General features: G+C 40.4%; 1 protein-coding gene across 5 annotated transcripts in view; it reads left to right on the forward strand.

Moving 5' to 3' along the window:
* Window positions 1-387: 387 nt before the first annotated feature.
* Window positions 388-27,779, forward strand: part of wwp2 (WW domain containing E3 ubiquitin protein ligase 2) — a 66,508-nt gene continuing 39,116 nt past the window's right edge. For 3 of the 5 annotated variants that reach the window (XM_071489681.1, XM_071489671.1, XM_071489664.1), the window contains exons 1-8: window positions 389-490; window positions 1,744-1,825; window positions 8,700-8,856; window positions 9,336-9,457; window positions 11,713-11,850; window positions 22,677-22,755; window positions 24,314-24,477; window positions 26,545-26,797. In XM_071489681.1, the coding sequence (XP_071345782.1) occupies window positions 1,756-1,825; window positions 8,700-8,856; window positions 9,336-9,457; window positions 11,713-11,850; window positions 22,677-22,755; window positions 24,314-24,477; window positions 26,545-26,797 (983 nt within the window). In that variant the 5' untranslated portion in view covers window positions 389-490; window positions 1,744-1,755. Of the gene's footprint in view, window positions 491-966; window positions 1,015-1,743; window positions 1,826-8,699; window positions 8,857-9,335; window positions 9,458-11,712; window positions 11,851-22,676; window positions 22,756-24,313; window positions 24,478-26,544; window positions 26,798-27,779 lie in introns of those variants that run through there. The other 2 variants (XM_071489698.1, XM_071489689.1) reach the window with 2 other exon arrangements.

The raw sequence follows: 27,779 nt of genomic DNA on the forward strand, positions 1-27,779 counted from the left end.
AGATGGTGATGGGGGCATACATATGGCATTTAATACGAACTGGAGTTCAAAATGAAGTAAACCATTTGGGTTATGCTACAACCCTGGTTTTACAAATGAGAACAAGAGTTCATACAATCAGGCCTTGCTGACACTTAAACCTTAAACCTTCACCTTGTTGAACCTTCAAACAAAGATTTGGCTTAGCGGTCCTATTACTGTTAGAATTTTTTAACATCCCTGTTTTTCTATGTTTCATTCCCTTGCTTTAATATTTGCCTCATAATATTGTAATTCTTTGCAATATATTTTATTTTATTGTAACGTGAAGTGTAACTTTACTTTTTGAAAAAATAATGTGAAAATAAAGAGATAATGTCTATTGTCATTTATGACCCACAATCCTTTGTGCATAAAAAAAAAAACAACGCCATACCTAGGGTCACGTGGTATTGGCACTGAGGCGGAAATGAAAGTTCGTTAGCGACAGAAACGGAGCACAGCTGAAAAGGTATGAGGAAGACTACATTTAAACCTTTTTTGTTTAACGTGTCATTGGATATGGAATGTTCTGACATGAACCACACAACTGTCAATGCAGCTTTACTTGTTGTCAGGTGATTAGAATAGGTTTTATTGGCATGTCCTTTTACGAGATCCCCCTACGATGCTTGCTTGCTAACAGTTAGCTTCTTCTAGATCAAGTTAGCCACAATTAGCCACATCGGACCGGACATGTAGAGACATCACCTTTAAAACAAAGGCAAGACACGGCCAGTGTGTTAAGAAAACAACTATCGTTTTACACAGTACAATTTTCTTTCAGTAAACATTCGCCACAGCTGTAGTGTGTGGTTTCTCTTCTGTGCAATGTATTAGTCAATACACGTTGGAACGTGGCTACAGTTGCCAGTTGAGTTTTAGTTTGGAAAAACTGACCGGAAGTGTCAACGTTGTCTTACCCTGGCTTCATAGTGATGCATACAAATACCTTGATCATCTCCCGTGTTTGTGTTTTGGACGCAGCAGCCAAGGGTATTTAAATTCAGGGACAATAAAATTCTTTTATCAGGATGCCAGTTAAATCTTTATTGTTCTGTAAGAAGTTTAGCAAGGATCCACTGAGTAGAGGGTCTAACTGACGCTGCGTAGTTAGCAGTTTGATTCAAAGGTTGACGGAAGATGCTGTGCGTTTCTATTGTGATAGCTTTAATCTATGTTTCTGCAGCCCGGATGCAGACCTCATTTGGTTAATACAACACCGAATTGTTCGCTATGATTATGACCAGGGCACATCTGACCATGCATCACTGGGTTTTGGCTGGTCTCAGGCTGAGATGCAAACGGCAGTCACCTTGGTGGTGCAGCAAGAAATGTTACACTGATACTCGGACGAAGATCCCCTCCTCAAACCAGTTTTAGGATTAGCGTCTTATATTGATGTATACTGTAAGATCAGTATAAACAATAGCTTCAGACCAGAGTTCAGATTTGCTGTGTTGTGCCCTTGCGTATGCAGCAGTCTTTGCATTAAGTTTAGCAGGCTACATCTCTGACTTTGCTCAAGGTGATGTTGATAGGATCTGATGAACATATTGGCTTTCACTATGCCTAATGGGGGAACAAATCTTTGTTGTTATTTAAATGTTTTTGGACTGGTTGCTAAATATACTTGTCATACACCTTGTAATTATACGGTTTGCTCTAATGTTGCGATGCAGTGACAGTATGCTGTAATATTGTGTGTGACTGTGGTTGTTTTAGAGCTGTGATGTCATGGCAGCTGCCAGTGTGAGCCGACCTGCCGGTTCCCAGACCACTGAAAAGTCTCAGTTGATCTTGAAAGGTAATTATCATTTTTTAAAATTATTTTTATTTTGGTAATCCCATTTGCTAACTTTGCTAACATACGGATATAAATAATGACATAGAATGTCCTTCCAAAATAAGGACAAAAAAAGAGAATGTCCCTAAACTGCAGTGAAAACATATGTGTGTATTTAATTTCAGAAATGTTCTCCAGATGAGTAACAGCGTTCTCTTGAGTTTCTATTAGGTGCCTCTCTTTTCTTCACCTGGCTATCTCAACACACAAGGCAGCACAATGTCAACTGCAAATCTGTCCATCCATCATAATGTGAAAATATCCTCTCTGCAGGATGCACCATTCTCATTTTGAGCTACTTCCTTCATTGACAATGAGTCAACTAGGCACCTCACAATCTATATTGCTCTTGTCAGTTCTGCACTCATTCCTGATGGTCATGGCCACTTTTATAACCATCATCCAACTGTTTACACAGATAACCTGCTGTTCAGAACATTTTCAGACAGGATGTAGTTAATAGATGAAGTTAATAGCATTTTTAAAATGGAAACAGCATTAGGGCAAATCAGACTGTTAGTTAAATGTTCATTTGTGTATGCTGTATTTTTACTGTTGAGTATTCTTGTGGGACCTGTGGTGTCCACTGTGTTGTGTTTTACACACCAGTTAATCACCGTTTAATAGACTGCAATGTATTGTTACAGTAGATAAGCCTGAGTGTTTGAGTTTGATTATTTACTTAGATCAGTTTTTGTGTTTTCATGAAACTATACCAGACCAAACAAGTCACCTGTTTGATGTGACCTGCATGCACAAAAAATCATTGGCAAAAATGTAAAACCCATGATGCACATGTTGGTTCACAGAGACTAAACTTATCACGTATGATGGGGTCATGCAGCTCAGGTAGCTCACAACCTCAGATAAGTCTCAGATAAAATACAGTCAAGCTAATATAGTCTAGATGATACTGTCATATTATCCAGCCATGGCATTCTGTCTGTTGCCGTGAAAACTGTTGGGCCCGGGACACACTGCCTGTGTTATGTGTGCATGGTGGTACATTTTGGTGTTTTGGCTTTAGAACAGCTACACAGCTCACTGCTACGATGTGCTGTTTTGACATCTGGCCTATTTTTCATGCATGATGCATGTGGTTTTTGCAGTAGACAAGGAAAAGATCTGTTGACAGGCATATTGACATTATCACAGCAACATTAGATAAAACTTTCACTAAAATCTATCACTCTAGTTACAATGTCTAGACTGTATCTGAATATGACAGAGACATGAGAAATTATTAATATTATATTTTTTTTTACCATTTTAGCAACTGCATGTGGAGGCCCCATGTATTATATAGTCATAGCAGAAACCCAGTGTAGGCTATAATTATATTATGTCAATAATTTAACAGGTGTATAGCAGTATTTTTCCGGTGTGCTCTCTCTCTGTCTGTGTGTGTTTGTGTGTGTGTGTGTGTGTGTGTATTTCTCTGAATGAGGGTAAATAAGGATAATGAGGTTTATAATGAAAAGAAATCAAACATTTGATTATTAATGGCCATTATCTGAGGCAAACGTGGTGTAGAAAGGTAGAGCTGGCAAAAGCAGCCCTTTTTAAAAAAAAAAAAATTTCTTTCCATTACTTCCATCAACATTCCAAATAATTCTGCAGTCTGCAGACACCTCTCTGTCCATTAGCTGAACACCTCCATCACAGTAAACAAATCACGATTTTTGATTATCATCAACACATATTACGTTTAGTGACACATAAGGGATCCAAGTAGGAGTGTCTTTCAAAAACCAGATGTGAGTCAGTTACAGTACGAGGGGAAACTGTAGATTTGTTCCAGTTTCAGCTGGAGAGTGAATGTACTTAATGTGAATGTAGAATGGTGATGAAAACTGTCCATGTTGGTCTGGCACGTTATTGCCCCTTGTGCTCCATGCTAACACGTTAGCGTGTACACCATGAGAGATTGTTCCTCATTTCTGTTTGACCTCCAAATAGATAGTCTGGATAAATTATTGGCTTCTTTACAACTTGTCTGATCATCTGAATGCTAGTGTTTGTTTCCCTCTTTGGCTTTGTGTTGTGAGCGATGGCCGTTGGCTGTTGCTCTTTCAAAATGAATTGACACAAATAGTTTCCACTGGCGGGCGTTTACAGCTGCAGTGTTGCCATCTTAGTGCATTTGTCAATAAATTTGGAGATATTTTTCAGAAAAGCACCCAGCGACAAATCCAGCGACTTTTTTGCGAAACCTCCGTTACTTTCCATAGAAGCGGGTCGCCAGCAGGGGTTACAGTGTGCCGGAACACAGCACACAATAGTTTCTAACTACGTCCTCAATTTCACACATTGACCATACACAGCCCAGCCGGATACTAGAGTTTGAACCAGACTTGTTAAAAACAGTATAACAGATACATCACATGTAACTTATACTTCTTATCACTTGACTCTGCAGTTCCCCTCAGCTCTGTAGACCTTTTTATTGTCTTTCAGCTCATTGCTTTGGTTTTATCGTTGCCAGAGTGACTGGTTTGGGTCACTCTTACTGCTCTGACTCCGTTGTTTTTAGTGAAAAAGCTCTGATGAACCAACCATACACTACCTGCCCATCACCAAACAGCACACAGACACTGTTAGCGACTCATGATCATAGTGGGGCATTTAGCAGCTAAAGATCCAGATCTTTTTTTCAGGAGCTGAAAGAGACCAAAAGCTAAACACAGAGTGAATGTTAGACTTCACCACTCTAACGTATGATAATGTTATTTGGTAGGATGTGGAATAGGATGAAATTCAGTTAGTTTTGTGTTAACGTCTTGATTCCACTGCTCCCAAAAAAACCTGTGATGCAGGTTTGAATAAGACAGGTCCTGCCTTAATCAGGCCTGCCCCTACAGATCGATTACTCAGATGACCCGTTGACAAACATCCTTATTCTCATTCTGTCATTTGAATCAATGCCCTTTTTCTTTTTTTTTTCAGCTGCGTCATTTTGTCAACAGAGTAATACAACATGTAAATGTCTACAAACTGAGTCTTATCTTAAAATGACATAACTAACTGTAATTGGAGAGTGATGGAAAAGGAGGGCGGCACAAATAATTTCTGTTTGCTGCTCTGACACACCTAGCTGCAGTCCGCTACACTACTTTTAAACAGAAGCCGCTACAACCTCCTGCTGTCCTGTGTGGTCCTCTGTGTTTCTCTGACTGAGTGGAAATATGATGTTTTCTTATCAGAGGTGATTAACAAAGACATTAAACTTAAATCTAGGAAAACTAAGGTACACTAGACTGTACTTGATAAAGGCTTGATAACTGAGTGAAGGAGGGAATATAATAATCTGTCTCATAATCATACTGTAGGTGTGTATTAGAGAAAAATATTGGTAAAACATCAATAATGCAAAGTATTTATAGAAATGAAAAAGTGTTAAACAGATTAGACATAGCAGGAACCATAAGGTCATACAAATTATAATATGGTTGGTTGGTTGTCCAAGTCCATCCTCCATGCACTGCCCACAATTGCTGTATGCGTTGTCAAAGTGTATGTAGTAGGTACCCTATATTCTTATAACATAACATACAGGTATGACCAAATCTATGGAAATGCCTTATTATAAACAAATGACACTCGCTTGAGTGTCATTTGTTTATATAGGCATATAGGCATTTCATATAGGCATTGTGCTAAAAAAAATGTATTTAAGTATATTTAGGAGTTTTCTCAGGGTTGATTGATGATGTCTGTCTATAGTGCATTCAGAAAGTCTTCAGACCACTTCACTGTTTTCATATTTTTTATTTTGTAGCTTCATGCTAAAACTGTTTAAATTCATTTTTTCCTCAGTAATCTGCACTCAATATCCAATAATGATGATTAAACAGAAATTTAGAAATGTTTGCAAATTTATTAAAAGGGAATAACTGAAATATCACATTGAGATAAGTATTCAGGCATTTTGCTGTGACACTCAGATTCCTCAATTTTTCTTGATCATCTGTGAGATGTTTCTGCACCTTGACTGGACTCCACCTGTGGTAAATTCAGCTGAGTGGACATGATGTGCAAAGGCACACACCTGTCTGTTTAAGGTTTCACAGCTGAAGATGTAGATCAGAGAAGAAACCATGAGGAGGAAGGAGCTGCCTTCAGAGCTCAGAGACAGGATCGTGTCGAGGCTCAGATCTGGGGAAGGCTACAAAAAAAATTCTGCTGCTTTGAAGGTTCCCAAGAGAACAGTGGCCTCCATCGTTCTTAAAAGGAACAAGTTTGGAACAACTAGGACTCTTCCTAGAGCTGGTCCCCAGGACAAACTGAGCAACTGGGGGAGAAGAGCCTTGATGGTCAGTCTGGCTGAGCTCCAGAGATCCTGTGTGGAGATGGAGAAACTTCATGAAACAACCTTGTTTCTGAGCTCTTTGGTGTCACAGCAAAACATTTGAATGCCTAATGTCAATGTAACATTTCAGTTTTTCCTTTTTGATAGATTTGCAAAAAAATCAAAAGATTGCAAAAGGGGTCTGAATACTTTCTGAGTGCACAGTGTCACATAAGTTTTCCTATAACTGGGCCAAAAAAGTATGTGACCAGTCCTTTTACCTTGCTATTGATCTGCTCTCAACCACTGTCTACCTTCCCTCCACTCCTCCCACCTCCTCTCACTCTGTTGAAACCTACTTTTTAAATCTTCCATTTGTGGCGTTTTTCCACCTCTGTGTCACTTCCTTCCCCTCTTCACTGATGTGCAAATGAGTCACACTTGTTATGCCAGACATAAGAGTTCAGAGATTGTCAGTTTGTCTTAGCCAGCACTGATCTGCTAATATCTCATCTGTGGTAGGAGCAAGTACATATGGAAGCCTTTATTCTCAGTCAACATTTCTTCATCCAAGCACTCGTCCTGACACATCCTGAGAAATGCTGCCAGGCTGTGTGTTAGCAATCCAGCTGTGATTCAGGATGAACCAAGCACCTCTCATATGACTGACACATGCCGTAACAAGTTCCTCAGAAGGCCTCCAAGAATTCAAAGCCACTAAGCCAGTCTAAGCTCTGCTGTGGACTTTTCACCCCACTTCCAGAGCTCCTAATAGTGCTGAGATGCTGAAATGCAGAGAAGTGTATTCATGAAAGGTCAGAGAGTTTCATCAAAAAGCAGGAAGTTTTGTGACGTTTCACCTTCCATGAGCATACTGTCACTTAACAGTTGCACAGCTTGTTTCTTGAAGGTAGTTATACTTCAAATGGTGGGGAAGCTGAATCACAGCATAAACAAACTGGCAAGCAGAAGTAGTTTTTATGCTGTGGAGGCAGTGAAGGTATTGAAATTCCTGGAAAAGTCAGGGTTCTACCAGGCCTGCAGTGTAAACACTGCCCTCCAGTGTCCTTCACTGGGTCCTTGGCTGATTTTTTTCTTTGTTTTTGTTTTTTTTTTGTTTTTGTTTTAACATGCCTCATCATGGACATATAATTATTTTCTTAGCCCGCGGTCTCATGTATTAAAATGAAAGTATGACCACAGATGTGTTTTTTCTTCTTCCACTAGAGGGCAATGTTTATATTTCTCTCTTTGCTTGCCCTGCCAGCGACACCCAACTTGTGTCCCAAATCCATTATAGGCAACTTTTGAGAATGTAATATGTTCATTTGTGATAAGTGGCAACATGAGGCTTACTCAAAACAGTCAGAATGCATTCTGAAAAACCTAAAACTTTCAATTCACACAGGAAATGAACACACAGCTGGAAAAAAGCTCAGGCTAACAGTGAAGGATAGTGAAACAGCTCCAGGAACGCCTCCAAAAAATCCTGTGACTCTTAAAGTGTAAATGGCAGGGGCTTTTTAAAACTACAGTTTTGTTGGGCAGGGAAAGTTTTTTATAATGTTAAAGTATGTTGGTCTCTTCTCTGCTCACGGCCAAAGTGGTTACTATGGTGACAGTGATGCTGCCAGAACCAAAAATCGGTTCACTGTAAACAGATACTTTTGGGTCCATCAACTGTAACAAAGTTGCTTAGTGAGGCTGACAAAATTTAATTAGTAACACTTGAATCACTATTAGAACACGTTCATATTATGTCTGATGTTTAATTATCTGAAAGTTATTTGAAAAATATTTAACACCGTGTGACACAGTTAAAAAATAGAAATATAAGTCCCAAGGACAGGGACAATTGGAACAGTGCGTAAAGCTGTTCCAGTTGTCCCTGTCCTCGGGACTTATATTTCTATTTCCAAAAATGTTGTGTAAAAACAGATGTTTAAACACCCATCCAAAGACAGTGAGGAGCCCATACCCACCATAAAGACACACACACACACACACACACACACACACACACACAGAGTAACCAATCATCGGCCCTAGCAAATATAAAAGTTGACAGTTTGGATGTGAATACAGAAATCTCTAATCACTAACTAAATCACTCACCATAATAATTAAAAGCACCCTCAACACATCTGGACACAGTTTGAAAAGCGCCACCTGCTGACCTATCAGTGAGCAGGTCACAACAAACTGAATCTGGATCGTTACTCTGAGCTAATTTAGTCATTTAACTACTGGAGTAATATGTTTGTCTTTGTGTGTTTGTGTGAGGTTCCTGTGGTTTATGTTTCCTCTGCAGATAACCTTTCTCATTGAGAGAAATTGTAGCTGTGTTGTTGATATGAAACCTTGCACCTTTAAGATACAAAGATAGAAATACATTTCCTTATTGTGTTTGGACTATGGCCACAGACACACATATTTACTCCCTGCACCCTCTGATGTAAACCTTCATAACTGTGTGCCGTAATGTGTGTGTGTGTGTGTGTGTGTGTGTGTGTGTGTGTGTGTGTGTGTGCTTGCGCACATGCACAGTGGTTTCGGCAAAGCCCCAGTCTCCCAAGCTGCCAAACCGCCACTCTCGACTCAGCTCCTTTGTGGAGGTGACTGCTGACGGTCTGACCAGCGAAACCAAAAAAACAGGCAAACGTAGTGGACATCTTGAGCTGCAGTGGAATGAAGACCTCACGCTGTGAGAACACCTATCACCCACACACTGGCTTTTATACACTTCTGTGTCTTTGTTGTTTGTAAACTTGCATAACAATTACATTGAACATAGAAATTGATCCCAATTTTCCTTTTGTATTGTTGTTGTGTGCTCAGTGATATCGGCTATGAAGGAAAGACTCTAGAAGTGCTAAAAACCTGGCTTGACATTAAACTGAAGATCAGCTGATTCTGCTGTAAAAATCTATTTAAAGTAAAATTAGCCTTTTAAAAACACTCTTCTCAAGGTAAAACACAACACACACAGAGTCATTGTTAGCGCAACAGTAGGTACAGAAAAGTAGAAGGTAAAACCAGTCTCGGTAATAAAATAAAGTGAAGCAAAAGTGTTGTCAGGTTGTAGTTTTCAAGTTTGTTTTTCATGTTGGTATCTGTGTGTTAGCTTGGTAACAGACCACAGTTGATAGTGTGTGTGTGTTTGTGTTGCCTTGTGTTTCACAGTAATGTAACGCCTCAGAGTCATCTGGATCTGAAGCTGTGGAGCTGCCACACCCTGAGGAAGGAGCTACTGGGCAGCGCCACAATAGACCTCTTGGACACACTGCGCACACACGATGGCAAGAGTAAGGAGGCGTACACACACAGACAGACACACTAAAACCATCATTCCCACAGTGTTTTATAAAGTGCAACCTAACTTAGCAAAGATGAACAAATGGGAGCGAAAACAAGAGACGTGAATGGATTTACAGCACATTTGGGCTGAATGATATGCAAAAAAATCATATTGTGATTGAGTCACGATTTCATTTGGAATGATTGTGAAAGAAAAATTCAAATGATGATGTGATTTTTGTTGGGGCTTGTACCTAACGAGCATCTTCCCTTACGTCTGGAGAATATGATTTGTGGGCCGAGGCATTTCTGTAGCACCACAATGCTTATGGTGCTAAAGATGCACAACAATGTTGTGACACGTTTTACCTTTATCAAAAAAAAAAATGCAGCTTCTGCAATTTGGTTATTACACTAGGCTATGTTGCGATTTTTTGTGCAGCCCTACAGAACATATGCAGGAAATTTAACATACATCATATCCAGAATTAGAAAAGAAAGAAAAGTAACGAGACAATAAGATGAGAGGGCAAAGGAAAAAAACAGAGAAGACCAAGTGTCCCCTCTAAAAATACTGTAAAACAATTTTTCCTGTTCTCCTGCTGTGCTGAAGTATAGCAACCACTTTGTGCACTTTCTTCAACCTCTGCAGGCCACCTCATGGAGACCTGGGTGCTCCTTGTAAATCAAAGTTAATAACCAGGATGTTATCCACAGAGAGCAGATAAATATTCAGGGTAGCACAAGTTGTGAGTTTCCCTTTGAGACATGAGGGACAGCTGGCATACAATGTACCACGTTAACAGTGTCAGTGTATCCATATAACAGCAGTGAAGTTTATACCTGGCTTCCTTTATTTATATTTTATAGTGGCTTTGTCGGTGGCCCACTTCAATAAATATATTTAGTCTCTGTGTTGTCTGGCCCATAATGGATTATGGGATCCTGACAGCAGGATGTCGTCCAAACTGAAACAAAAGATGGCTGCATTTCTCAGTCACATTCTGAAAAGTGTTAAAATGACCTGAATACTGTTTATCGTACCAGAACTGCAGTTCGTCTGAGCATTGACTTTCTGTCAGGGACGTGCTGCTAAAATGATCATACAGTGTCCAGCAGTGACCACAAACTGGTTTAATGTTGTATCTTTGTAGTGATGAAACACTTGATAATATTCTTCCAGGAGAATTCTCTCTGTTGTCCTAAGCTTCGGTCCTCTTAAATGACTTGTTTAGCTTTTCTCTGTAATTCTAATATTTCTGGCAAAATGAAAACTATTTTCTCCTCTAAGTATCTGGCACACGTGAATTGAGGAAGTTGTGTTATCCTGTGTTGGAGCAGATTGAGTAGTATTGTGTAATGCCCTTAGAGTGTGTCCAGATTGAATTTCCTGTCATATGCCTCTCACCTTTAAGGACACAATTACGCTCTAATTTAAAATTTGTGTATTACTATAATTGGATGTACAGTGCTACTGTGTGCTGGATATTAAAAGCTGAGAACTTGCTGCCACTACAACAGAACTGATGCTAAAACTATACCTAAGTAAAACACAGTTAAAGTATTTCAGTATTTCAGCCTGCAGTAGCTGCTCTTTTAGCCACCTGGGGGAAACGGATACAAGTTGTAAATACAACACTGAGCTGTCACCACCTTTTAAGTCTGTATGGTGGACTTGTTACTTATTACAGCTTATTTACAGATCCAGCTATGTGGGAGCAACATAATCACTCACTGGGAGTTGTGATCCTGGCTCCCTGCTGACTGTAAGGCCTATATCTGCTAGTGTACAGTGTTGATGTTGTAACTTTTGTTCTTGAAAACAACATTGAGAACAGAGAGAATGAACCAAAACAATAAAATTGCTGGACAATGAATCAGTGAGCTGAAACTCAAAGCTGCGGAGAGTCATGTGGAGCTCTGGATTCAGGTGATAATTCTCTGTTGATGCGTCACTACGAGCGACCCCCGTCACATGCTTTTATTACAAAAATCTGAATTATAGCTTCTGTAAATCCAACCATGCAGTGTCTGATCATAGAACAAGTTGCATCTGACCAAGCATTCAGTGTCATCTTTCAGTACCTGACAGTTTTCTGCTCTTGCTGTTATGGAACTATTTATTCAGTCGTCAGTGGGACAGTTTTCACTTCTTGACGCAGAAGTGTCATGTCTGCTTCTGAAACCACTATAAAGTAAAGCAGTAAAGTCAACCAGTCATCCTCTCACTCTGTGACTCTGTCGCTCCTCCTCCCCCCTCTAGTGGAGAACGTCCAGCTGAGTCTGGTGCTGCAGACCGAGAACAAAGGCTTGGTTGTAGCAGGAGGCGAGCTCAACGTCTGTCTGGACGGCATGGTTGTTGATCTGGGCTCGCTGCCCAATGGCAGCACGGCAGCAGACAGTGAGTCCCGCCTTTGACACACACACACACACACACACACACTTGCAGAGAGGTGAAGGTAATAACACAGAAATATACTGAGAAACACTCACACCAAGGACATGTGCACATCGATATAACTGCTGTAGTTTAAAAAACTTCTAACTCCAGGGTAGTGACTTTAATGTTTCCTGGACCCCTAAGTCCTCTGAGACTGAGAGGAAAAAACAAGAAAGAACTGGCTTAAAGAAGTTAAAAAAAAAAAGAAAAAATGATTCCCATATTATTTCCTGTGAAATTGAAGGAAATGTTGAAAAACTTGCAATGTTAAGGAAAGTAATAAAAAAATTACCTTTGACTGGTTTCATACCAAAATTTAGTGGGTTCTTCCTTGGCCCTATCCCTCCACCAAGTTTAGTGTACATCAGTTCAGTAGCTTTTGCGTAATCCTGCTTACAAAAACAAACCAACAAACAGACACAGGTGAAAACATGACCTGCAGAAGGGACTAACATCAAAAGAGGTTTCTCAGTTTATGAAAATAAAGCATTTTGGAAGTACAAGGTTTTCATATGCAAGATAAATGAAACTGAACATGATGCACTGTTTTCCCACAGACCTCCTCTCACTCTTTCCCTTCCTGTCTCATTAATATTGCAACCACAACCACACAAACACACAACACACACAAACACACACATATGCATATGTTTGTACGGTAAGATGTTTGCGTGTCTGTCCACCCTGGAAATGAGAGCTTTTCCCACTTGGGAAAAAAAGCAGCGATTTTGCTTTGTGTAAATGACAATTTTCCAATGTCACTTCTTAACTGTTTGTGGTCTTTCTTTTTGGTTTGATTTCGGGTTCATTATTTATGTGGTGACAGAATTGTACATGGAATATTGTTATGTTCTGATCTGTTAAGGCTGAATTTTATATCGTTTCAAATGTTATTTCTGTTGAAGTCAAAGAATGTAACTAACTGCAAGTTGATGGATAGATGAGGTTTCTATAAAGTACTTAATCAAAAACCAGTCCTGGTCCAATAGATATTGTCCATCTTTGACATGATGGAGTTTAATAAACAACCCTATTTACTGTACAATTGATCAGTACAACATTGTTTGTCAGTGAGAGTCTCACAACTTTATTAGTGGTCTAAGTGTTGTTAAACACCATGCAGGAGAAAACACTGAATTCACTGGCTGCACATGTACATTTAATATCACTTGCTGCCACAAGGTTCAGTGCCAGGGTTTAGCACTGTTATCATTTTATGCAGTACTCTTCCAATAGGCTCTGTGATCTGGAAAGAACACCTCGAGTTCCACTGTAAATGTAGAAGATGCACAGTCCACCACTGAAACCTATTGACTTTGTGGCTTTAAAGGCTGATTATTGTGTATTAAGGGGTTATGGTGTAGCTGCAGAGCCAACACACATAGCCACTGTAGCTACACAGTAGGCTTTGTTGAAGCGGATGTGCACCTCTTCAAAAATGTAAGTAGCTATTGTACTACAGGAGCTATTGAAACAGATCAGTGATGAGTGAAGGGTGTGTTGGCTTCATGTAGCAGCTAAAGTGTTGACTTTGTGTCAGAGAGAAAGATGAGTTAAAAATGTTGTTATTGATGGGAGGAAGACTTTTTCTTTGTGAGTGAAAGATAAAGATTTAGGTCCTGTCCATACACCCTCCAAGCCCATCATGACATCACAATCCTGTTTTATAGCATCAAATAACTAATTAAAATCAAATTCAGCCAAGTTGCAGGAAATATCACAATCTCCCCTTCCTGATGGCCAGAATTGTTTTTACAGAACATTATTACCATTTCGGTATAAAATGTCATCACTTCATCATTTTATCCTTTGTTGTTAAATTGTGTCATTAGTGTATGCATTTGTGAGCTTTGGCCAAAAACATGTTGTATGAGGTGACCTTGACCTTTGACCACCAAACTCAAATCACTTTGTCCTTGAGTCCAAGTAAATGATTGTAACAAATTTGAAGAAATTCCTTCAAGGCGTTATTGAGATGTTGCATTCATGAGAAGGGTATGGACGTACGTACGGATGCACTGGCTGTGGCCACGTGGAGGTATAAAAATTATCTCTTGAACATTCATCAGTGTGATAACTACCTAAAATGACAGAAACAATTTTGGGGAAAAATCTGACGTTTTCTTCGATCTTTTAGTTTGGACCATGTCCCATCCTGTCCCCTCCATGTTAGTGGAGGGGCAGGGCTTATGACCTATACTGCAGCCAGACACCAGGGGGCAATTGAAATGTTTTGGCTTCATGTTTGTGCAGCTGTCTTGCTGTCCATCTTTATATATAGTCCCCTGAACTCTGCCATGACACCCCCATACCTTGTTAGCAAAGGTTATATGTTTCTCTGAACAGACCCAATTCTGCACTTCTGCTCTTTAACTCTCTAAGATGTTCTATCCACCTTTTTTCTCAACTATTCTGAATAGTAAAAGATAAGTTCAGTTTCTCTGCTGGGTTGTGTCAACCCTGACAACAGTAGAACCCACTTGTAAAAGGTTTCGTATTTAAATATGTGTGTTCATTTATTTCAGCAGGTTCGGACTCTGTGGAGAGTTTGGATGATGCTTAAATAGTGTTTCAGAAGTTTCTTTGTTACAGCAAAAATAACATGTAAAGAATATTGTTAAACTTAAAGTCACTTAATACCAGCAGAAAATAGTAACTTATCACCAACTCGTATTCACTGAACTTTAACACTGACATTCGAGAGCACTTAATCTCAGTGTGCATGTGTTACTATTCCCAAACCAATATAAAACCATTTCACAGCCCTCAGAGGAAGACTTTCAAACCCTCCACAGACTTATTGACTCTCTGTCAGCAGTATTTTCCACTTCCAGGCACTGCGCTAACATTTTACCTTCCTTTATGGTTTGGAAGACTAGGTGTCTTTTTAACAAATGCACAGTTATTAAGCTGCTCTTAAAATTGCGGCCAGGTCCATGTGTCCATCTCCTCGCTGTGCTGCATACACACTTACACAAAAAGATACACACACAAGGCTTTCATAGAGTGCCACACAGAGCCCACAGTGTAGTCTGCTGAATGAACACAGGGCCAGCAGAAAGGGCCAAGGCCTGCCACGGCATGGACTGTATAAATGTGTCTCTTTGTAACTGTTAAGATGTGAAGAAAGGTTAAGAGGAGGTGTGGTATGTGTATTTGTGTGTGTTTGTGCATGCTGTTGTACCATATGGCTTCACAAGGACAGCAAGATGAGAGGATTCCTATAAAGGAGGATGTTGTGCAAGACTTCACTTGTGAAAGAGGTTAGTTAAGGGTTTGGATTTAAATACAGGTTAAGGTAAGATACACAGAGGTTTCATGGACCAGTGTTGTCAAGTTCTGAGAACACACTCACAATAATGACTGGTGTGTCTGTGGCAGAATTTTTCCCATTGCTGCATACTAGCATAGTGTAGCGCAATTATCACTTAATGGACAATTTACTACCAGTAAAAACTGGCATGAAAATGTGTGTATTCCTAAAAGAGTTGTTTCCCAGTCTGAGAGTTGTGACCCTCCACTCTGTTCAACGGTAAATCTGTGTGGTTGTAATATGATTAATGGGACATGTTAGGTTCTACCAAAGAAATCCGACATTTTTTGGACTTTTTTAGTGAAATGTTGGCTCATTTTACACTTGTATTTTTAAAATGGGGACAAACCAAAAAGATTGGGAATCACTGTCTCAACAGAATAGTTTGACACTTCCCATTTAACCATTGTCTATACCACGTATCTGTACAAGGTTGTGGGTCAGCTGGAGCCAGTTCCAGCTGACACTGGGTGAGGGCGGGGTACACACTGGACAGGCCACCAGTCAATCACAGGGCTAGTTTGACACTTACCTGTCTGTTAAAGATAAATCTATCAACTGGTTAGCCTAGCATAACAAAAACTCTCTGCTCCCAGCCAGACTCTTTTCTTGGCTGGGAGCAGAGACCTCTAAAAACTTGTCATTTTCAGGTTGGCTAGCAGTCAGCAGAGACTCCCAGATGTCACTGCTCTCAGCTAAAAGTAGTCCAGCACAAAACTATAACACTGTAACATGTCATTTTTACACTTTGGCTTTTGTATGGACGAAACAAACAAGACATGTTAATTTGTGAGCTGTAGAGGTGCTGTTGAAGTAGCTATTCAATAAATAGCCACACATATGGAGTCTTTCTTTAGAAAAAAATATCCAAGCTTCAATAATTCAGCATATTTACAGCGCAGACAATTGTCAGAGAACTGTAATTTGACTATAAGTTTTAAAAAAAAGCAAATTAAAAAAAGTAATTGTTCATTTATTGTAATCAAGGTTAAGGTTTGAAATAATCGTAATAATTGATTTGAAGTCATATCACCCAGCCCTCATGAGCACACAAGGCTTTGACAGAACCAACAGTGTAGTCTGTGGGCTCTACATCAGCCATAAGCTAACAAGCTAACAAATAACATAACCAAATAAAGATGCTAACTACGCTAACCGTACTAATACATTTGCTAGTCGGTAATTTTGGTGCACAGCAGACTCTTGGCTGGAGTCTCTCTGATGTTTCCTCGCTAGCCATCTTGATACACACTGCTCTTTCACTGGTCAGCCTACCACAAACAGCAGTGGTGGGAGGGGGTGAGGCCTGATCCAGAATTTCTTAATGAGGAATTAAGCATAGATGTGCTTCCAGTCAAGCTTTAAGGTTCAGGACATAGGTCAAAGGTCAACGTTCAGTGACTAGAGTTGTGCCTCACCCTGTTTAATATGGCCTGTTGTTTGGAATTCTCTTAAAACACCTTACACACACACATGAGGAGTGCTTTTGTCTAATTTGTTTCTGAAAATTGTGTAACTGGGTCTCATTGTTTGCAAGTTTGGCAGCACAATTGCTCCTGTGATCCCAAAGCAGTGTGCAGGGTAGCAGGGGGTTTCCTCTCCTGGCTTGCATGGGCAGGGATGACAGGTCGTGTTTGTGTGTGTGCCGGTGTGTGTCTATGCAGTGGATTCAGAAAGTATATACATAAAGTAATTAGTTTCCATTCATTTTCCCTCGTCAGTCTACACTCAGTATCCCATAATGCCAAAGTGAAAACAGAATTTTTTTATTTATTTTTTTTTTTTGGAAAATTTATCAAAAAGAAAAACTGAAATATCACACTGGCAAAAGTATTGAGACACTTCACTCAGTTCTTAGTTGAAGCACCTTTGGCAGTGATTACAGCCTCAAGTCGTCTTGGGGATGATGCAACAAGCCTTGCACATCTGGATTTGTGGATTTTCTGCTGTTCTTTTCTGCAGGTCCTCTCAGGTTCTGTCGGGTTGGATAAGGACTGTGGTGAACAGACATTTTCAGGTCTCTCCAGAGATCTTTGATTGGGTTCCTCTCAGGGCACCGGCTGGGCCACTCAAGGACATTCAGAGAGCTGTCCCTAAGCCACTCCTGTGTTAACTTGGCTATTGTGCTTAGGGTCGTTGTCCTGTTGGAAGGTGAACTTTCAGCCCAGTCTGAGGTCCTTAACTCTGGACCAGGTTTTCATTGAGGACGTCTCTGTACTTTGCTCCATTCAGCTTTCCCCCAGCCTTAACCAGTCTCCCTGTCCCTGCCACTGAAACCCCCCCACCCCCACACCCTGATGCTGCCACACCATGCTTCACTGCTGGGATGTTGTTAGGCAGGTGATGAGTGGCGCCTGGTTTCCTCCAGACATGATGCTTAGAACTCAGGCCAAACAGACCATCATCAGACCAGAGAACCTTGTTTCTCACAGTCTGAGTCTTTCAGGTGCTTTTCTGCAAAACTTTCATGTGTCTTTCAGTGAGGAGAGGCTTAATTTGGTCACTGTGCCACCAAGGCAGGATCAGTGGGATGCTGCAAACTGTGTTACTATACACTCTGATATATTACAAGGACAATACTGTGCTGCAGGAAGAATCACTGTTTATTGCATTCAGAATGGTAGAAACAGACCAGTAACAAAGGAAGATAGACAAGTTGGTCAGGGCTTCATCCTACAGCAAGATATAATGAGCCACAACAATAGAAGAACAGAATCAGATGGAGGCTGAAGATCAGCGCAGTCTCCAGACTGAACTGGACACATCTGTGGGAACTTCTGCAACAGTGCTGGGACCAACTCTCTGAACAATGTTTAATTTCCATTGTAGAAAGAAGCCACAGGTGTGTTCAGCTGCTGTATGAGTCAAAAGATTTAGATTGAATTCAGTTCCACAAGAAGATTCTGTGATTCCTGCGCTTCCAATAGTTTATTTGTTATGTGTTTCATTTCAGAAACACTGAGACATTGACAACAGCTGGAAGAGAATGGAGGTTTTCTCAATCTTTGACCAGTTGCGTTTTGTTTGTTCATGGGTGTGCATGTATATCTGTTTTACATTCTGCTCTGTGTGTGTGTGTGTGTGTGTGTGTGTGTGTGTGTGTGTGTGTGTGTGCAGGTATCTGTGGACTGCCTGAATACATAAAGTCTATAAAGGTTTGAGTGTGTTACCTTCTGCTAGTGTGAAGGTGCTCTGTTTCCTTGCTCTGAAAGTACCTCCTGTTCATTTTTTTACTCATTTCCCCTGGCAACAAACACACACACACAGACACACACACACAGACACAAAACAAACAACCCCTTGTATTGAAAGATGGGGGGAAGGCATAAGCCAGAGCAGAAAGATTTCTCTGGGAGTATTGAAACACTTTGTAAATGTTAGATGCTCACATACATACTCCATGTACACAGAACATGCCCCCCCTCAGAAGCAAAGGCCACATGTACACCACAGCTCACACACTCAGACTGTCCACACAGACACACCAGTGACTTAAACACATTATGCTGGAGATGTTATGCTGCATTTAAACTCTCTTGATTTGCAGCATTGCCCACAATGACCTAATTAGTGTTATATTAGATGTATTACAACTAGTTTAACTTAAAATAACACCTTCTGAATCATTTTGATGAGTAATTTTTTGTAGAACAGCCTGCCCCATCATCCGGGATGGAAAACTACTACACCTGTAAAAACCTGTGTGAGAGGTTAAGGTAATGCAGCCATCGGCCCTCTGATTGGACTGCTTTGTGACTGGACTGTCAATATTCATACCGTTTCTTTTTTCTGTTCAGATACAAATCTTTTCTACAAATGTGCAAACATGAATTTCTCATGCAGATTTATTTTACAGGTTTACGAAGGTTGATTTACAACTAAATTTTTGTATTTGTGGGCATCACATTACAAGCTAAAAATCTTTTTGACCCTGATTTGAGCCCATACCCTAAAAGCAAACAATCAATGATCATTGAATTGTTTTTGCTGAAATGGTGATAGATAATGTGACATGTCATATGTTAGCTGGCTAGATGGGAAACGTTCCTTTCTCTTTTTATGCCTGTGCACAGGCAGCAGCTGGAGGCATTGTGTTATCGGGTTGTCTGTCCGATTCTTGTGAACATGATATCTCAACGTCTTGAGAGAGTTTCCTCAAATTTGGGACAAACATTAATTTGGACTCAAGGATGAACTGATCAGAATTTGGTGGTTAAAGGTCAAGGTCACTATGACCTGACAAAACACATTTTTGGTCTTAACTCACAAATCTATATATCTATCTAGTTATGACACAATTTAAAACAAATGGTTACCAGGACAAGGTGATGAAGTAATATTTTATATATAAAAGGTTAAAGGTCAACTTCATTGTGAAATCATAATGTTCTGCAAAAACACTTCTGGCCATCATTCAACGCTGTAACTCGGGAGGGGAGATTGTGACCATATTTCCTGTAACTTGGTTGGTTGGTGGAGGGTTACATCCATAAGGTGGTACTCTTAGTTTTTAATATAAAACAGTCTCTAACTATTTGTCTCTAGTCAGTCGTGTCTTTCTGACAATTTTACATGATGCTACAATTCAATGAAATGTCATTTTCAGAATTTTTTTTTTTTATTATTACAGGTGACTTTAGGTGTCTACTAAATGGCAGCAGTGCAACTGAACCAATCACTGTGTAGAGTGTGAGACTGACCACTGACAACATAGCCGTTAGTGGTGACTTCACACTGGAACTTCTGATCAAAAATACATTCAGTTTGTGCAACATTAATGTCAGTAGTGCTGAAATGATTAGGTGATTTATGGATTTTTTTTTCTGATAATTAATTCCTTGAGCAAAATCGCCAAACAGTTTTTTTTCCTGACTTCTCAGATGTCAGGCTGTGCTGCTTTCCTGTTTTTAACATCCTGACAAACAGTATCTTTAGGTTTGGACTGTTATGCAGACAAAACAAGTAAAATGAAGACGTCACCTTAGGCTATTTTAAATATTTTCTGACATTTTATAGACTAAATGATTAATGGATAACAGTCATTGATCAGTGAATCAGTGGCGTCTGTGTTTGACCACAGCATTCACTTAGATGCCCCTTTGTACCACTCAGAGAACTGGGGTTACTCAAGTAACCTAAAGTTCTCAGTCACCCACAGCAGCTGCTGAACTGATATCTGCTCTGTTCTGTTTTTAGTACAGTGAAGTTGTTTTTGTAGTTGGGATGTTTCCGTGTCTTCAGATGGTTCCTGACTGGAAATTCTACATTACTCACTTACATACACATTTAAATGTACACACACACAGACACACATCAGGTCAGTAAATAGACTTGTGCCATTAAGAGGGAGGGGGGGTGATGAACTCAGTGAGCCGGCTATGACAAAATGGTTGCTCCCACTGTTTATTTTTCTGTATGTCCATCAGGTCTGCCCACAAGAAGCCCATTCATAGCCACAAAACAGCACTCTGTGTGTGTGTGAGAGAGAGGGAGTCAGGGAGAGATTATGTGTTTGCTTTACTGCCGATAGCAGGCTATATATGCATGTAAACATGGACAGTGTGTGAGGCTGCCATACCTCTGGTGTGAGTGTCTCACACACAGAGAGCTGCTGCATTTGCGTGTATAAAGCAGAAAGTGAGTGTTAATGAGAAACATGTTATAGGCCTGAGGTTTTCAGTCACAGTTGGAACTGAGCATATAGTCACACATTCCTTCACACCACCAGGACCGCATACCCCACACACACACACACACACACACACACACACACACACACACACATACATATGAGGATGAATGGTCTCTATTAATCCACTAACTGTACTTCCATTGCCACATGTTTCAAGTGTGTATGGATTTGATTATTCTGGAGGTTTTTATAAACCTAAACTACACTATGAGCACTTTCTCATTTTCTACACAGCTCTGCAGAGGACCAGTGACCTCACTAACGTTCAAAGTGTGACAGTAATATGATGATAAACCCTCTAGGAAGAGAGACTGGAACTGATGAAGTGTCAGCCAGAGTAGCAGCTGGAGGCAGCATTATTAAAAAAGAAAAAACACAAAAACCTTTTTGTTCCATTAGAAAAAAACAAGAACAAAACACCACTGACAGGTGTTTTATTCTTTGCTCCTGGAAATTTCTCCATCTCCACACAGGATCTCTGGAGCTCAGCCAGGCTGACCATCAGGTTCTTGGTCACCTCTCTTATCAAGGCTCTTCTCCCCCAGTTGCTCAGTTTGTCCGGGGGACCAGCTCTAGGAAGAGTCCTAGTTTTTCCAAACTTGTTCCTTTTAAGAACGATGGAGGCCACTGTTCTCTTGGGAACCTTCAAAGCAGCAGAATTTTTTTGTAGCCTTCCCCAGATCTGAGCCTCGACACGATCCTGTCTCTGAGCTCTGAAGGCAGCTCCTTCCTCCTCATGGTTTCTTCTCTGATCTACATCTTCAGCTGTGAAACCTTAAACAGACAGGTGTGTGCCTTTGCACATCATGTCCACTCAGCTGAATTTACCACAGGTGGAGTCCAGTCAAGGGGCAGAAACATCTCACAGATGATCAAGAGAAATGAGCTTAATTTCAAGAGTCATATCCAAGTGTCTTAATACTTCATCATGGTTTTTGCTTTGTCATTATTGACACTGAGTGTAGATTGATGAGGACAGAATGAATTGCAATGGTTTTTAGCATTAAGCTGCAACATTACAAGATGTGAACACATTGAAGGGATCTGAAGACTTTCTGACTGCAGTGTATCAATGTAATGGAACAGATTGTCTAAATGTTGAGCAGACACCCTGAGCAAACTGAATTTCTTAATTTCTTAATTTATCTTAAAACGGAGAATTATCTTTTTTTTTAAATTCTGCATCATCCATTTTTCTGACAAGCCAGTCGTCTTTTATCCTCAACTTTTCATTAATGTCAATGCATCAACTAGTTTCCTTCTCTCCCATTATCCTTTCAGAAAGTTAAAAACAAAAACATTTCCTTTCTTTTCACAATATTCAACATTTCATAATTTGCTGTAACCAATACTCAACTTGGGTTTCTATAGTAACACAACACATTGTTGCTGATCCATGAACACAGTCAGATCTTTTGTCACATTTTTTGCTGCAGTATAAAGTCAGACACTACAGAATTTTTAGTTTTGTCAAGGATTCTCTTCTGGACTGTTTCAGTCTCCTCTAAATTTTTTAAAAGCAACGAAGAATTGTGTTCACATTCAGATGCTTTTTCCCCTGATGCTGGAGAAACAATGCAGCCTACACAGTCCATGTCATGTCCATGTTTAAATATGGATGTCAGCTGTGTTTGCTGATGTGAGTGTGGCTGTTTGACTGATCTTACTGTCTTAATGCAGCACATACGTTTTTGCCCCTAACCCCCCCAACCCCCACCATCACCCCCTCAGTGACAGTAGGTCATATCTGTACAGTGATGATGTTTGTGTGTGTTTTTGCAGAGACACTTCAGTCGGACAGACCCAACCTGAGGAGAACACAGAGTGAGGAGACTCCCGGTACTGCTGGATCTCAGAGCAGGTCAACACACACACACACACACACACACACAAACACACACACACACTCTCTCTTTGGTCAAGCCTCATATTGCCATCTGTCCATCTTTCTGTCTGGTGCAAGTGGATCTACACAAGAGTGTTTATGGGGAGGAAAAGATGAATTAATAAGAAGAGGAAGTGGGCTTGCAGAAAGTCATGTTACATCTAAACAGATTTATGCAGCATCATCCTTGTGGGTTGGTGAGCGTAGATTGATTGGCCAAAAAATACCAATTTTATCCATTTAAAATTAAATCTACAATACAGAAGTGAAGACTTTTTGAAAACTCCGTATAGGAGGAGTCTGTGGTGACCTGGATCAGAGGCTCACGCAACACTAAGCAAGTTCATGGCTTTAGTCTTAAACCTCTGAGAAACATACAAAAAGCAGCTTTCAGGCATCGAAATCAAGCACAGTTCATTACACCGCTGGTTTCAAATCTCTAGACGTTCTGGTAAAATAATAAGAATAATAGCACAATAATAAACTTGTGTAACCTTTTTCTAAAACACTGTTTGCAAAGCGCTTATGAAAACCATAAGACCCGAGGCATAATGGTAATGAAAATAAATGGAAGAAAAGAATGGAGTGAAGGCAGCCTGTGCCAGTATGGTCAACTGAAGCACTTCTGCAGAGAGCCAGCATGTTATTCCCCCTGAATGTGGTTTCAGATGCTGCTCTCACTGGCTAGGATGGATAACAAATAGTCGAGCAGGCTGCATTTATTTCAAAGCTTTGTGGCGAGGCTGCATGGGGTCAGATGGTATTTCCCTTTAAACATTGTAGGGGGGCATTAAACACAAGTTAAGCCAAGAGCCCAAACCGCCGCTGTCATGGAGAACCGTCCACATCTCCATCCAGTTGTGTATAAGAGGAGAGGAGATTTCTCTTCTGCCATGGTGAGGAACTCAGTGCCCACACACAAACACACACACACACACACACACACACAACATTTTACATTGTCAGTTGTTGCTTCCTTCCTCTCATGGTTCTTCTCCTTTCTGTGGCAGATAAACAACTAAGTGCAGCCCTGAATCCGTTTTTTTTGTTAATGCCTGTCCAAGCTGGGCCTCAGCATTCCTCAGTCCTGGGGAGGGAAAGCCAACATGTTTATCTTTTTATAAAAGTTCTTGTCGGAAAAGCGAAGTTATATTTAGTATTGGAAAATATGAGGGCGTTCAAAGAGGAGAAGTAGCCAACTTCGACACCTCTGTGTGTTTTTGTATGCCGGCTTAACCCATGTACACACTGGTATGTGTACCAGGCCTGTTCCTCTGAGTCAGGAAGGTCTGAGCCTTAATTGTCAAAACAGAACTGTGGGTTGATCCACAGCAACCACACATGAAAGACAGTTGAAGAACCAGTCACATTTTTTTTTTGATAGTTTAAATGTAAATGTTTATGTTTCTTTGTCTCATGGTGCCTCCCTCTTACCTCCCCTCCCCCCTGCCTTTCCTCCTCATTGCCTTTTCTTTCACTCTCCCTCCTCATCTATTCCAAATCCTCTTCTCTCTGTATCTCTTTCTGTTTGCAGGAGTAATAGGCACTCAGTGGGGGGTTCACAGAGTGGCTCCCCAGGGTGCTCCAGAGGGGGCTTTCTGACTAATGGGGAGCTGACCGAGGAGCAGATCCCTGGGCTGGTCTCGTCTGCTCGCCGTCAGTCCTCCAAGAGTCAAGGCAGCCCAGGAAACAGTGCAGGTATATGACACACACATACACATAAACAGACCTGGCTTAAACAGGATCTCAACTTTTATGTGTGCACACTAACTAGAGTTTGATCTGTTTGATGGAGCTGATTCTGACTATTAATGGACAGAAGCTGCTAGTAGTTTGTGCAGATATTCTGCATCTTTAAATGGAACTAAATGCTGTTTTGACTAATAAAATAACCACATGATGTTGCATCGACATGTACAGTGATGAGCACACTGATGATTACTGCAGGGGGAATTCTGTCCTGTATTATTCATTCAGACTTATGTAGAGTCAGAATCTTTCAGGAGAATCGACTGAAGCGAAGATCTTCCCATAGACAATTAAGATATGAATCAGTTATGAATGTTGCCTCACCTAACCCCCTGGCACATTCTGCACATCCACACAGACTGGCAGACTTGAAGTCACACACACACGCTTATCCCTTCTCAGTTCTCATGAGCCCCTTTTGTCGCTGTTTGATAGCATTTTTTAGAAACTAAATTCATTGTTAAATCCTCATATTGAATCTGATTAATTCCGGATTCCTAGTCACTTTTAACATTTGCAAGTAAGTAAATAACTGACTCATGTTACCAACACTTATGCTGGTATTAATGTGCCCACTTTGAGGTCCGATTGAAATCTGATCGCTCTTTCCTGCTCACATCATATCCTCCTTTCGTTTGTGTGGAGCCAAAAAAAAACAAACAATAAAAAGAAAAAAGACAGAAGTGATCACAGTACGTCCTCAGTGCATCTTGGGTGTATTTACACTCGTACCTTCATGTGGTAAAGACAAGCACTATCCAACGACAATCCAATGAAAACAGTGATATGTGCAAATTATTATTAATTAATGTCAAATGAAGTAAAATTAAATAAATTGAATTAAATTAGATTTAATTAATTTTAAAGTTAAACTTTGAGATTGCATCAATGGAAATGGAGTTGATCAAGTAGATGGTTTCACTAGAGAAGACTCATCACTCTGTGTCAAAACAGTAAACAGTAAAATATTTACAGCTGATTTAATCCGCCACAGATGAGTTTGTCATTTAAACCAGTGTAGTGACGTCAGCTCTGGACGCCTTTTCATCACCTGAATGTTTTCTACATTAGTCTTTTCTAATGAAAAAGAGGGTGGAGAGAAAAATCTGTGTATTTTTCTCAACAGGAAATTGATCCGAAGTGGTGCTGGATATCGGAACCCCTTATTATAAAACATGCTGACTGTGTTCACGCTAACTGTATAATATCTATTGAGACAGAGTGTAATGCTGATATCTGTTCTCCCACATTAATCCTTGTATGATGCTACTCCAGGTCACTTCTCAGCAAAGTTCAAGAGGATTTGTATCTGCTGAACAGTTATTCAGCTCTCAAATCTGAGGCCTCTGCAGCAACTTGTTTGTTTCCTGTTTGTCCTCTGTTTTTACAGCTCACTAGCATGGAGTCATAAGAATGTCTTAAAAAAGAATAAATCTGTAAAAGAATAAGAAAATAAATTTGGAAATGTAAAGAGAAATAAATAAAACAATAAAAAAAGATTTTCCCCTGTTGCTTTTCCTTTTACCAAATTGCTTTTGCTATTTCTTGAAGAGCCAGACTGTCAATCAACTGGCTTTGGGTGGGCTTTCCTACCAAGGCTGGGTAGTCGATTCCTGCACACAGGAATTGAGCAGAGGCAACAGAGAAAAGAAAAATCCAGAGGGTAAAAACAAAAGCAATAGGTAAAAGCATGTTTTTCGTATTCTTTTATTTATTCCTGTTTATATTTCCAAATTATATTTTTATTCTTTTATGATTGTATTCTGGTACTCCTATGACACTACACATACACTACAATGTAACAGTGTTGAGCAGCTGTCTTAGATTTGCCAGAAATCTGTAGAAAATCCACATCACCACATCAGCTGATCCTTAGATCCTGGTTTTTCACCTTTTGAGCTTTGGAGCTAAAACTGTAACGATAGATAGATAGATAGATAGATAGATAGATCACTAAGTCACTCTTTTATCCATTTTTCAATTTCTCTTGTTCTTTTTTGCTGTGTCTTCTCTCAGACAAAGTTGAGTTTACATCAAATGGGCTGGAGAACAGCCATGGGGACGTGGCCCGTCACACACCTCCTCCACCCTCACCATCGGGCAGATCCCCAGCTGCCAACAGCAGCAGTGGTAGCCCCTCTCCAGGTCAGGACGCCCTAGGTCCAGCCAGCCCTGCAGCGCCCAGCACCAATGCCACCTCCAGCACAGAGCAGGGCAGCAGCAGCAGCAGCACCACAACAGAGTCCACCACAGATTCACTCCCAGCAGGGTAAGAGACACGAGCCTTCTCACATCCACTGTAAAACGCTCATACAACCCTGCAGAGATGGTTGTATGAGAGGGATGAAAACTGAGCAGGGACTCAAACAAAAGAGAACACGGGCACAGTTGTTGGTACAGAAACACCTGTTTTTTTATTACTTGATTCTTCACTTTTACTGAAGGTGCACTCTGTCTTTTGAAAGTGACCACCAATGCTTGGAGGTGGTTGTGTTAGGAAGAGACAATTTTACAAAATGTCCACTGACTGTGCACAGTCTCAGGACCTGGACAGGGCATGTTTCTGAGTCTGTGACATGTAAAATGTAACGAAAAGCTTCTATAAAACTTGTCCTCAGTAAATCAGGTGTTGCTTGCTTAATATTCACAAAATGTACATGTGAGGCAGAAGACAAATAGAAGATGATTTGGTAAATTTCATCAGTGTTATTATGAAAATATACATCACCAGTGAACAGTTTGGACACACCTTCTAATTCTGTGGTTTTTCTTTATTATTTTTATCATGTTCTACATTGTAGAATGAAGCTGAAGGCATCACAACTGTGAAATAACACGTATGGAATTATGTAGAAAACAGAAAATGGTTTTCCTACAGTCTTGAAGGAGTTCTCATATATGTTGAGCACTTGTTGGCAGTTTTTCTTTAAATCTGCACTCCAGCTCATCCCAAACCATCTCAGTCGGGTGCTTGTGGACACCAGTTCATGTGATGCAGCACTCCTTAGCTCTCCTTAGTTACATAGGCCTTACGGAGCAAGGAGGTGTCTTTGGCGTCATTGTCCTGTTGAATAACAAATGGTGGTCCCACTAAGCTCAAACCAGATGGGAGGCACGTCGCTGCAGAATGCTGTGGCAGTGAGGCTGGTTAGGACTTGCACATATTCAGATACCATCTGGTCCCCTTCACTGCTTCTTACAGAGACACGGCAGTTCTCAAATTTGGTCTCATCAGACCAAAGTTCTGATTT

Source organism: Trachinotus anak, unplaced genomic scaffold (genome assembly GCF_046630095.1).
Source record: "Trachinotus anak isolate AG129_WGS33_773 ecotype Australia unplaced genomic scaffold, CSIRO_AGI_Tana_v1 ptg000002l, whole genome shotgun sequence".
In the NCBI taxonomy this organism is placed as follows: Eukaryota; Metazoa; Chordata; class Actinopteri; order Carangiformes; family Carangidae; genus Trachinotus; species Trachinotus anak.